This window comes from Panthera onca, chromosome B2, assembly GCF_046562875.1.
Source record: "Panthera onca isolate mPanOnc1 chromosome B2, mPanOnc1 haplotype 2, whole genome shotgun sequence".
In the NCBI taxonomy this organism is placed as follows: domain Eukaryota; kingdom Metazoa; phylum Chordata; class Mammalia; order Carnivora; family Felidae; genus Panthera; species Panthera onca.
In genome coordinates, this window is record NC_138343.1 from 23515517 (window position 1) to 23529038 (window position 13522).

The following is a 13522-nucleotide window of genomic DNA, read 5'->3' on the forward strand; positions in this document are numbered from 1 at the left end:
GAGGTAAAGCTGTTCTTTTTTATTTTTTTTTTTTTAAGATTTGTTTAAAAAATTTTTTTTAATATTTATTTATTTTTGAGACAGAGAAAGAGCATGAACAGGGGAGGATCAGAGAGAGGGAGACACAGAATCTGAAACAGGCTCCAGGCTCTGAGCTATCAGCACAGAGCCGACGCAAGGCTTGAACTCACGGACTGTGAGATCATGACCTGAGCCAAAGTTAGATGCTTAACTGACTGAGCCACCCAGGTGTCCCAAGATTTTATGTTTTTTTTTTCTTTTTAGGTTTTAAATAAATATTTGCTTAATAAATGAACTAGTAGTTTCCTTGCTTCCAATCTTTTATCCTTGTCCCAGAAGTGTCCTGTTTTTTTTTTTAAATATGAAATTTATTGGGGCGCCTGGGTGGCGCAGTCGGTTAAGCGTCTGACTTCAGCCAGGTCACGATCTCGCGGTCTGTGAGTTCGAGCCCCGCGTCGGGCTCTGGGCTGATGGCTCGGAGCCTGGAGCCTGTTTCCGATTCTGTGTCTCCCTCTCTCTCTGCCCCTCCCCCGTTCATGCTCTGTCTCTCTCTGTCCCAAAAATAAATAAAAAACGTTGAAAAAAAAATTAATAAATATGAAATTTATTGTCAAATTGGTTTCCATACAACACCCAGTGCTCATCCCAACAGGTGCCCTCCTCAATACCCATCACCCATCCTCCCCTCCCTCCCAAGGATTTTATGTTTTTAAGTAAACTCTACACCCAATGTGGGGCTTGAACCCATAGCCCTGAGATCAAGAGTAGCATGTTTCACCAACTGAGCCAGTCAGGCACCCTGAGAAAGCTGTTCTTGGGTGAAGTTTGGTTGTCAAACACCTGACCAACATTTACTATGGGATGACCTTAGGGAAATTATATAACGTTTCTAAAACTCAGTATTCTCGTCTGAAAAATGTAATAGGTTATAATTCTAATATAATTAGAGATTAATATAATTAATAATTACTACCCTAAGAGATTAGTGAATATTTATCATCATATAAATATTGACTACTACAACTACTACTACATCATCATCAGCAGCAATATATTCATTTAGAGTTGCAGAGAATTCCATTGGATGAGCATAAAGACATGTACGCACCCAATCCCTCATAAAGGGATATTTAAATGCAGAGAATAAACAAGATGTTAAAATGAAAATTTTTTCTAACACTCTATCCTATCTATCTCTATATTTAAATGTAGATATATATTTGTTACCTATATATTTATCAAATACTAAAGTAAGCTGTGAGACTGATCATCTTGAGTATACTAATTATCTTCTGTTGCATAATAAATTACTCCAAAACCTAGTGGCTTAAAATACCAAAATTTATCATCTTGTAGTTTCTGGAACATAAATCCAGGTATGGCTTAGCTTAGGCCTCTGACTAGGGGTCTCTGGCTACAGTTAACGTGTTGGCCAGGTGTAGTCTTTTCATGGCTGGACTGAGGCAGGATTTCTTCCAAGCTCAGTCATGTGAGCACTGGAAGGATTTGCTCCTCTTGGGTTGTTAGCCCAAGCACCTCAGATCCTCACTGGCTGGTGGGAATCCCCCTCAGTTTCTTGGCTCATGGGCCTCACAGCACCTCACAACATGGCAGTTGGCTTCCCCAGAATGAACAAGATGAGGCAGAAAGAGAACAAGTGTGTGCAAGATGGAAGTCACAATCCTTCATAGCCATATTTCAGAAGTGACACCCCCATCACATTTGCCATACTCTGTTAAAAACAAGGCACTTTGTCCATCCCACACAGAAGAGGAGGGGATTACACAAGAGTGTGCATACTGGGAACTGGGGATCATTGGGAGCCAATTTAGAAGCCACCTACCACATTCACACTCAGGAACTTGTCAAAATAGAATCAGTCAAAATCAGGTACATGATTATTTTTTTAGTATATGTGCTGCCGAAGCGAGCACAGGTACATGATTATTAAATCCCACATCTCCATTGAAGGTGTAAGAGGGTCAGATTCTATCAGTTACTGGGGAGTGCCAAAATCTCCCATAATGGTTTTGTGCTTGTCTATTTTTTTTGTAGTAGAGCTGTCAATTTTTGCTTTATATATTTTGAGGATAAGTTAAGTAGGGCACACAAATTTGGAATTATCTTTCAGTAGAACTCAGTCTGCTGTCATTATGAATACTTTTTCTGACATGCTTTTTGCTTTAATAGTATTTTGATAATATTGTTATGGCAGGGTTTTGTTTGGTATTTGCACAGTATATATTTTCTATATCTTTAGTTTGAGCTTTGCAGTTTTAGATGTGTTGGTTTTTTTTGTTTTTTTTTTTGTTTTTTTTTTTTGTGACCAGCATATGTGTGTATATAGATCTTTTCACACATTTAGTCCATTTTCATTTAATCTTTTTATTAATATTTTGAGCAAAATCCATCATGTCAACTCTGTTTATTATTCATCCTTTTTCATTCCTCTCTTGCTTATTTTGGATCAATTAAGTATTTTTCCATTTTCTCCGTGTGTTAATTTAGAGGATACACACTCTTAAAAAAATTGAGATATAATTCAAATATCTTAAAATTAACCACTTTAAAGTATGCTAATCAATGGTTTTTAGTAGATTCCTGAAGTTGTGCAAACATCACCACTAATTCCAGAACAATTTCATCAACCCCAAAGAAAACCCTGTACTTGTTAGCAGTCACTTCCCATTCTGTCTCTCCGCCCCCCTTCCATTCCCTGGCAACCACTAATCTACTTTCTGTTTCTGCGGATTTTTCTATTCTGGACATTCCATATAAATGGAATCATACAATATGTAGCCTTTTGTTTCTGGATTTTTTATTCCACTTAGAATAATGTTTTCAAGGTTCAATCACATTGTAGCATGTACCTATACTTCATTCCTTTTTATTGCCAAATAACAATTCATTATTTGGATATACCATATTTTGTTTATTCTTTCATCAGTTGATGAACATTTGGGTTGTTTCCACTGATTGACTATTATGAATGATGCTATGAACATTTGTGTACACTATTTAGTTGAGAACTTGTTTTCGGTTCTTTTGGGTATATAACTAGGAGTAGATTTAATTGCAAAGCTACATAGTAACTCTAAGTTTAACTTTTTTCGGGACAGCCAACCTGTTCTGCATTGTGGCTGTACCAATTTACATTCCAACTAGCAGTGTAGGAGGATTCTAATTTTTCCATATTTTCACCAATATTTGTCATTTTCCTTTAGAGCTATCCTAGTGTTGTAAAGTTGTATTTCATTGTAGTTTTGATTTTTATTTCAATAACGATTAATGATATTGCACATCTTTTCATGTGCTTATTGGCCATTTAACGTACGGATTCCAGTCCATGAATATCTTGCTATTTATTCAGGTCTTCTTTAATTTCTTTCAGCAGTATTTTGTAGTTTCCAGTGCACAAGTCTTGCACTTCTTTGGTTAATTTATTTCTAAGTATTTTATTGTTTTTTATTCTATTGTAAATAAAATTCTTTTGTTTTCTTTCTCTCTCTCTCTCTCTTTCTTTCCTTCCTTCCTTCTTTCTTTCTTTCAAGAGAATCTCAATTAGGGTGTGGAGCCTGACACCAGGCTTGATCTCACAACTGTGAGATCATGAGTTGAGCCGAAATCAAGAGTCACTTAACCAACTGAGCCACCCAGGTGCCCCTGAAATTATTTTCTTAATTTTATTTTCAGATTTATTGCTGGTGTATAGAAATACAACTGATTTTTGTATATTTATCTCATATCCTGCAACATTACTGAGTGTATGTTCTAATAGGTTTTTTTGTGTGTTTGGATTCCTTAGTATTTTCTACATATGAGATCATATTATTTGCAAATAGATGGTTTTACTTATTCCTCTACCATCTGGATGTCTTTTATTTCTTTTTTCTTATCTAATTGCTCTGGCTAGAACTTTCAGTACAATGTTGAATATAAGTGGCAAAGGCAAACATCTTTGTCTTGTTCCTGATTTTAGGGTAAAAGCTTTCAACTGCATCATTAAATATGATGCTAACTGTGGGTTTTTTATAGATGCCCTTTATCAAGTAGAGGAAATTCCATTCTGTCTAGCTTGTTTTTATTGTAATGGTTGTTGGATTTTTCAAATGCTTTCCTGCATTTACTTAGATGATTATGTAATTTTATCCTTTATTTTATCAATATATTACTTTGATTGATTTTTACATGCCAAACCAACCTTGCATTCCTGGGATAAATCCCACTTGGTTATGGCATATAATTTTTATATTGTGCCAGATTATTTGCTGAGAATTTTTGCATCTATATTATTAAGGGATATTGATCTATAGTTATCTTGTCATGTCTTTGTGTGATTTTGGTATTAAGACTGACCTCATAGAATAAGTTAGAAAGTATTCCTTCCTGTTCTATTTTTTGCAAACATTTGTGAAAGATTGGTAATGATTACTTTTTAAACACTTGATACAATTAATGAATGAAGCCATCTGTTTCTGTGCTTTTCTTGGTGGGAAGCTTTTTGATTACTAAATCAATCTCTTTATTTGTTATAGGTGTGTATTCAGATTTTCTGTATCTTCTGAAGTCAGTTTCAGTAGTTTTCATCTTTCTAGGAATTAGTTGATCTCATGTAGCTTACCTAATTTGTGGGCATACAATTGTTTGTAACATTCCCTTATAATTCTTTTTATTTCTATAGGGTTGGTAGTACTGTCCCCTCTTCACTCTCGGTTTTAGTAATTTAAGTATTCTTTTTTTCTTGGTCAGTCTCATTAAGCTCTTCAAAGACCTTTCCTTGATTTTTTTCCTATTGCTTTTATATTTTCCATTTTATTTATATCTGCCCTAATAATTTTTATTTCCTTCATTCTGTTTGCTGTGTGTTTAGTTTGCTCTTCTTTTTCCAGTTTCTTAAGGTAGAAGTTTAGGTTATTGACTTGGCATCTATTTACTTTTCTATTTTTTAAATATAGGTATTTTGTTATGAATAATTTATTTTTTAATTTTCTTAATATTTATTTTTGAGAAAGACACAGAGAGAAAGAGAGAGGTGGTGTGAGTGGGGAAGGGGCAGAAAGAGAGGGAAACACAGAATCCAAAGCAGGTTCCAGTCTCTGAGCTGTCAGCACAGAGCCTGACACGGGGCTTGAACTCATGAACCGCAAGAACATGACCTGAGCCGAAGTCGGCCGCTTAACTGACTGAGCCACCCAGGTGCCCTTGTTATGAATAATTTATTATGTTTTGTTACATTGTGTTTTCAGTTTCATCCATCTCCAGATCTTTTCTAATTTCTCTTGTAAAGGTTATAAGAGGTTTAATTTCCACATATTTTTCAATTTCCTAAATTTCTTTGTTACTGATATCTAACTCCTTTCTGTTAAGGACACACTTTGCATGATTTGAATCCTTTTAAATTCATTGAGACTTGTTTTATTGCCTAACTTATGGTCTATTCCGGAAAATGTTCCATGTGCCCTTGTAGAAGAATATGTATTCTGCTCGGGTGGAGGTTTCTACAGATGTGTGTGTATTAGGTCTACATTTTTAAATTGAAATACAATTTACCTGCAATATCCTATTATTTTCAGGTGTATATCATAGTGGTTCAATATTTTTATACACTATGAAATGATCCCCATAATGAGTCTAATTACCTCTATGGTTTATAATGTTCAAGTGTTCTATTTCCTTGTAATATTATGTCTTGCTGTTTTATCCAGGGTGTTTCACGTGGGTGATTACATATATAGTCTGTATGGATGTTAATAAAAATTTATATCCTCCCATTTTAGAATACAATCTAAAATTATGAAAATAGGAATTAATGTTAAAACTCATTAGACCTTAGCTTTTATTTTTAAAAATGCTTGCTTTAAACAACTTATTAGTCATCGGAGGGCATAATATGGTTCTAAGATCATAAAGTTGGCTTTTAACTGAAGTTTTCTACCTCACCAAAAAAGTAACTTTCAAAGCAATGTTCTAACATCCAATGCCATTTTCAGAGTGTCTTCAGAGACACTGTCAGGAATGTCCTCTAGAGAACAGGGAGGAGTTTCCTGGGATATAGTCAGTCTTTCCTCTGTTGCTAAGCAGTGAGATATTTATTTCTAGATGCTAGTATTGAGGGTTTTGTGGAGTGGTCCAGCTCCTTCAGATGTAGAAATAGTTTGTAGACCATCAAAACTCTGTAGGTAAGGCCAGCCTCCACTTGAAAAAGCCCTAAATCCCAAGCTGCCAAGCTGCTCAAACCACCCACTCTGCCCCACTGCCCCACTTCCACCCACAGAGCCGTAGGCCCATGAGATGTCAGGATGTATTGAATTCTCCAGGCCACTCTCCTACTCATTGCATCCCCCAGGCACAGACAAGTCAAGCTACCTGGGTCAAATACTCCAGATGCATGGATCCCAGCTCAGAGATTGTGATTTATTTTCATGTATGGCCAAAGCATTAAGAATTTTTAATGCTTTCTAGATCATTCTAATGTGCAATGAAGTTTGATAACCACCACTCTACACTCCCTGTGGCCAGTGTTCACCTCAATCTGATCTTGGCAAGTTAAGGTGCTGGGAAGGCAGGCACAGATGGCAGTGGGGTTTTGTGAAGAGCACTAGCTACTCCTGGATGCCAGGCCTCTTACAGGCAGTATGATGATGGGAAGGTCCCTTGACTTCTCTAGTTCTGTTTCCTCGTGTAGAAACAGTTGCATGCAACATCACAGATCCTCTCCCACTCTCCAGTTCTGGGCTTTACTCCAGGGCTAAGGTTCCTTGGACTTTCACCTGCCCTGAGTCTCTTCCTGTGAAGGCCAGGACTCCCCCTGGCATGTTCTGCAGGTCACTAGAGTGCACTCTAGGGCAGGAAAGGCATGGACTGGGGAAAGCTGGTTATGGAAGGATAGAAAGGTCAGTAACAGAAAGGCCACCAGATGGGCTCGTTGGATTTGGGGAAAGCAGACTGAACTTTGAGCAGGGACAGACTCAGTTGACAGAGCCCCACATCCCTGGGCTATCCCTAAGATATGTGTTTTTATTTGGGAAGTGCCAATTCTCCTGCAACATACACATTTTCCTCCCTTTGGAGAATAACATTTGTTCATATCAGTGTAAGTGACTAAGTAATGTAGGAGTGGGTTAGAGCTTCTCTGCTGTGGCTGAAGGAGACAGTTGGTCATGGAGGCTGGTCTCTGGCTCACTGGGCTCCTGCTTTGCCCAGATACTTGGGTTACCCCTCATTTACTTCCTGACCAAGCAATGAGGCCAAAGGGTGGCAGGAGCAGCCTAGCCAGCAGCTCTCTGGGCTCCTCTCTTCTTACATCATGGGCATGATTTCCTTCAAAGATCCTCAAAGTTCGGGCCTCTTTTGATTTCTTTGGTCTTCTTGCCAGAGTGGCCAGAAACGAAGTCAGCCAACCACAAGATTTTTTTGAGAGCTCTCATTTTATAGTGACTATATATTAATATATACTATGTTAATAAATATTCTCTGGAAATTGGGAGTTCCCTCAAAAAGCCCATGACCTAATACACAGAAGTGTTTGCAACAGTGCCTGGTGCATACTGCAGGCTATGTGCTGTTTCACCATTACTACAGCTGAGGAAAACAAGCCCAAGAAGGGGATGGCCCTGGTCAGGGGCCTAGATGCATGGGAATGCCTGTCTCTGTGCAGCTCTCCACCTTCACTTGCCAGAGTGGGGAAGCACTAGAGGAGAGGATATGATAAAAAGAAGACAGTCTAGTTCTTGGGCATATCCTTTTAATCTCTTAGAAGCATATAGTGAATGTTTTGACATAAGTTATTCTGTAATATGCTTTTTTCACCTAAGGTTTAGAAGTATTTTATTCTTTTAATGGTTGTGTATTCCATTGTGCAGTGTGGCATAATTATTTAACCCATCATTTCCAGCTTTTCACGGAGACGAATTTAGTCACCTGTGGTATCTTTATCTTGTGCAAGAATTCATTACTTATGATGAGTCCTTATAAACGGAATTGCTATATCCTGTCAAATTCTCCTCTGAAGTTGAACCAAATTAGAGAGCATTTCCTGTCACCTTCCCCAACACTGGGCAAGAATATAAGGATTTAAGGTTGTCAGTTCTTCCTCTTAGTTGGGCTTGATTCATGAGCCAGAAGTTGGAACATGAAAGTTTTGCCTGAGAGAGGAAGGAATGTGGCCAGTGTAGAGAATGCAGAATCCAGGATGACACAGAGGAGAACCGAACTGAATTAGTTCCCTAGTTCTAAATTCTAGGAAACAGACAATACGGTGTTGATGCCAGAATACTGGTTCTGCCACCTGGGCTGGAAGCCTGGTCCTGCCCCTATGGCATGTATTTCATACTTTAGGTTCCCTATCTATGAAACAGGAATGAAAACACCTACATTGTAGGTCTGGGCAATGGAATAAGTTACAACTCTACATACACAGATTAAAATAAACAACTCAATACTAAATCACCAAAGCTTATGTGTAATAACAATGTAAAGTTCAGAAGTAGGAAGAACTAGGTAATATGTTTAGGAATATGCATCTCTGAAAGAGAAGCAAGGAGAAGACTGACACAAAGTTCAGGAAATGGTCACCTGGGGAAGGGTCAAGTGGACAGGACTCGGGAGGATGCTATCGGTCAGATTGTAGCTCCTCCCCAGGTGCAGTTACAGAGTTCCTTATTCTTTAAACTGCACGAGTGCTATGATCACATGCATACTTCATGGAAAAAAAGTCCCATGAGGAACTTCAGGAGTGAAGAATTAGACAAACATTTCCAATGTGTTAAGAAATATTAGTTTTATTTAACCAGTTTTCACAGCTGAATATTTATTCTATAAAAACTTTACAGATTGTACAGTTTATTATATATAGTTCAAACTACTGAACGAAAAAGTAGGTCCCACAGATGCAAAAATACTGCACCAACCAATCCAAGGTAAAGGCAGATTTACACGCTGTACAGCTCTCCACATGGCCGGGAGGTGGTCGGTTCTAAGTATAAACTTCCAAACTGTACAAAAATAAGGTTTTGATTTTATTTCATTCTTCATACATTCAATATGATTGCAAGCTCAGAAGCCTAACTAATAATAGGCGTCTGTAATCAGGAATCAGTCCCCACTCCTGAAAGGAATGTGAATGTCTATTTACACAGGGCACTCTTGGACGCCACACTCTACTCCGCATATTGCGTAGATATGAAAGCAGAGACCTGGGACATTAAACGTTGAATATAAGGTAGTTCTTTTTTTTTTTTTTTTTAAAGGAGTTCCTGCATTTAAGAGTGTGCCAAAAGAATTTTAACTTATTAAATAAAATATATTCTAAGTGAACCTAAAAATTACACTTTATAAACATAAAAATACTTTTTTTTGGTGTAATACATCAATCATATCTGCAAATAGAAAACCAAAACTGCATATAAAGTAGTATTTCTCACCCAGCAACAAGAAGCACTTATGTAGTTATTTTTCAAAAGGGTCAGAAAAACTCTTTAAAATCCACTAAAACTAACTTATAACTTAGATACTCATACTTAAGCTATTCAGTGATTCACTAATACTGCAAAACAAGCTTTCTTCTGGAGAGACAGTGGTTTCCTCATGTTAACTGGGTAAGAACTGGATATATTAAAAAGGAAGAATCATTGGATTTTCCAGCATGAATCTTAAGTGTACTTCAGTTTGGCGGTATGTTCATCAGTGGGTTTTTCATCAGAAATACTTATCCTACAAGGTAAGTTTTACTTTTGATTCAGGACATTCCACCTCTGAGATACATGTACCTTTTTGGAGACAAAGGCACACCTCAGATCTTTCTGTATCTCTATTTGGGACAGGAGAGAGGAGGCTGGCTAATACCCTTTAGATTCTGTGTTCTAGAAAGAAAAAATAAGGGAAACAAACATTATTCCAGACTTTTCTGCCACCTGAAACCAGCAAAACACGCTTCGTTTCTTTTTTATACAGTACTAGCTAAAGATAACAAAAATTAGAGCTTCAAAGAGCAGTCTAGAGCTCACCATTATACTTTTATACTTTTGTGTATATTAAGTATAAAATAATGACGTTTGGACAAAGGAGCTTTGTAGTTATTTATTTTAAAGTTACAGTACTTAAAAACTCCTTGATAATAAATAGCTTGGATGTTGTAAGTCCTGCTTCCAAGCGTGAGCTAAGAGTGAACTTGTTTCAGGCTGTGAGGGAGGAGGAGGGCAACGTGGTGCCACAGGTGTGCTGCTCTAGAATTCCAGTGTCACCAGCAGGCACCTGGCCGTCAGAACTCATCGATCTTCCTCTGCAGGTACTTCAGCATGGAGTCCATCCCTTGAGCCGAGCCCCAGATTTTCTTCAGCACTTCACACTCCCTCTCGTTGGCCTGCTCTAGCTCCACCTTCATGTTACAGCGCACAAGGGCTTTGGACTCTTCCAGCACCTGGACCAGACACAGGCAGTGAGTCAGCAAGGGTGCATGTCCACAAGCACTGGCTCTCCTTGTCCCCAAAGCTATGGAGGCAGTTAGCAAGCTTGAGTAATTACCTGTCAAAAAGGCTACCAGACATCTTTTTACAACGCACACCGGGCCTGAGATACATCTGAAGTCTATTCACTCTAGGTATCAGGCAAATGCTCAAATTCAGGAGAGCTGTGCTACCCACTTCTGGCCCCCTCCCCACTGAGACCAGCCTGGCCTGGGCCCACACTGCTGCTGCAGGCTGGCGTGGCCCCTGAGCCAGACACCAGCTCTTGTGATGCTCAGTGAAAACTCTACGAATACCCTCTGAGGGGGTTTTCTAACCAAAATTTAATCTTAACAGTGAGCGTTGTTCATGTCAGGGAGAGCCTAGATGGGAGTCATGTCTGTTAATGTTAAATGATGTTTACCTTATAATTTGCTAAATGCAATTGTTACCAGATTGAATATTATCCAAGATCATTTTTTTTTTTTTTAAACACAGTAGGCTCCATGCCCAATGTGGGGCTTGAACTCACAACCCTGAGATCAAGAGTCACATACTGTACCAACTGAGCCAGCCAGGCGCCCCTATCCAGCACATTTATTAAATAAAAGCTTACATCCACTGTGGGCAGTTGGGAAGGAAACATGGTATAGGAAAGGGCTTTGGAGGGCACGCCTGGGTGGCTCAGTCGGTTGAGTGCCGACTTTGGTTCAGGTCATGATCTCATGGTTCATGAGTTTGAGACCTACATCGGGCTCTGTGCTGTCAGCACAGAGCCTTCTTCAGCTCCTCTGTATCGCTGTCTCTCTGCCCCTCCCCCACTTGTTCTCTCCCAAAATAAAACATTAAAAAAAAAGGAAAGGGCTCGGGAGACAGGAAAGGGCTCGGGAGACAGGAAAGAACTCTATGAATGGTTTTTGTAGGGTTTCATAGGACACTGTGAGATAAGTCCCTGACTGATGTGGACTCCTTCCGCTCTTAGGCATCTGCGATGGGGAGGAGGCAGGCAAGTGGGTCTGGAGCAGTGGCACTAATTATAGCTCTTCCAGCATTTCGAGTGCAGGGGGCCATGCCAGGGGCACATGTGGAGGACTCAGGAGACACCGTTATTATGTGTGCGAGCTCTCTGGAGGGAAGGTCATGGTAAAAAAAGAAAAAAAAAGTAACATATGTAAGAGAACGAGTTCCACGTACAACTGGATTACAGGAGGCAAGCTCCTTGATGCGAACCATAACTTCTTGGGTGAAGGTCCCGGGCCAAAACACCTGGGAGACCAGGCCTTTGCCGCAAGCCTCCTGCGCCGTCAGCTTCCGTCCACTGAGCAACATTTCATTTGCCTAAAACAAAGAGAAGTTGAGACTCATATGAGATGTGAGGGGGAGGCAGGCAGAGAAGACCCAACCTGAAAATTCATCTAAAAGAATTCAAACCAAGGGTGGGCATCTGAATGGGCGCAGGCCCTGGTGGGGACTCACTGCGTGCCCTCGGGGTTCCATCTGCAGCCTGTGGGCAGAGAATAAACCCAACAAGGCACAATCCACTGTGCAGATGAGAAGTCACATACTGACTGGTAATTCACACACACAAAAACGTAAAATGTTTCATGAAATGTTTCTTTTATGACGGAATACAGAATAACATGAGCACAACCAAGAAATCTAACTTAGAGAAGGTCTATTTGTTGGTAATTGAAGTTACTGGCATGTGCCCCTCCTGCTGCTTCCTCTTGCCCAGTGGTAGCCATTCCCACGCGTGAAGACACTTAATACACAAAACAGTCTCCTGGGAAATGGAGGCATAAGCAAAGCTAGGCGATTTGCTGTGTCAGGGATCTACACCAGTCACAGAATCACTACCCAATATTTGCTAGATCTTTGAGAGGCCAATGGTGGCTTCTTCTCCATATACACAGACAATGCTCCATGTGCAGTGTTTCTCCTAGAGTATAACTTGGAAGGCCACATTTTACCACTTGGACATTAAAGCAAGAAACTATTCAGGACCTGAATGCATCCAAAATGACCATGACTGTGGTCTGCTCAGGAGTGTGTGACTATTGTTACTTCATATGACTCAAAGGAGGAAATTAACATTTGTTATTTGTTAAGAAAAAAAAAAGTATATTTGTGTCTGTGTGTGTACATATATATATGAAATTTATTTTATTTTATTTATTTTTTAATTTACAAAAAAAATTTTTTTTTTTTTGATTTTTTTTTTTTGAAATTGATTTTAACTTTGTCCTGGATTCTGCATCATTTTCAAGGTCTCAACACCATGTGCACAGATTTTATCCCATTCACATAACAGGCACAGAGATATCAAAATAGGGAGAAAACCTGACAAAGAAACTTCACACTATTCTGATGTGACAATTTCCTGCCTGCAGTTGATCTTGCACTGCTAATCTTCCCGAAGACTGATGGTCATGAAGACGTGACCATCATCTCCTGGGACTCAGGTAAAGTACACTCTTGGGAGGTGACCTTCCTTTTCCAAAAGAGGTAAAATATTGTTATGAAAAGGCCGTAAAGTTATTTAAGTGTATCTCCAGGTTGACAGCACCTCTATGCCTCCTATAGATGCATTGAGACATTTACTGCATGTGAAATGCACAGAGTGCAAGGCACACAAGTAACAGCTGGCAAAGCTAATGCTTGGTTGACTCACTACCCTTTCCACACAGGCAGAGAATAGAGAACAGGGTGGAGAACAGGGTCCCTACAAGGACTACGAGGTCCAATGCAGACCTGTTACTTGCGCCGAGTCTTGGACAAAGTCACGAATGTTTGAAGAGTTTGGAGATGTTCTAGAAAACCCCTGTACTGAGCACCTCTTCTCAGTGAAAAGAAGGCCAAAAAGAACAATGCATTTAGAAACCTGACTTAACCTTACTGTCAGCTGCTAAGACAGTTCTCTGAGGACAGAGCCAAAAGCACTGAGAAAGGGTGACAGGAGTGCTGATGGAATGGCTTGGTCAGAAGTGCTTGGTGGTTTTCCTCATTTGTGCTTCTTTTACTCTCAACTACAACTTAGTTGTAGTGAAGACAACACCACA

The 13522-nt window shown here is 39.4% G+C and overlaps 1 protein-coding gene across 6 annotated transcripts in view; it reads right to left on the reverse strand.

Annotated features, from left to right (window-relative positions):
- Nucleotides 1-8781: 8781 nt before the first annotated feature.
- CDYL (chromodomain Y like) overlaps nucleotides 8782-13522 on the reverse strand; it is a 240921-nt gene continuing 236180 nt past the window's right edge. For all 6 annotated transcript variants that reach the window (XM_060614908.2, XM_060614905.2, XM_060614903.2 and 3 more), the window contains 2 exons: nucleotides 11658-11801; nucleotides 8782-10438 (listed from right to left, as the gene is read on the reverse strand). In XM_060614908.2, coding sequence (XP_060470891.2) covers nucleotides 10280-10438; nucleotides 11658-11801 — 303 coding nt within the window. In that variant the 3' untranslated portion in view covers nucleotides 8782-10279. The remainder of the gene's footprint in view (nucleotides 10439-11657; nucleotides 11802-13522) is intronic.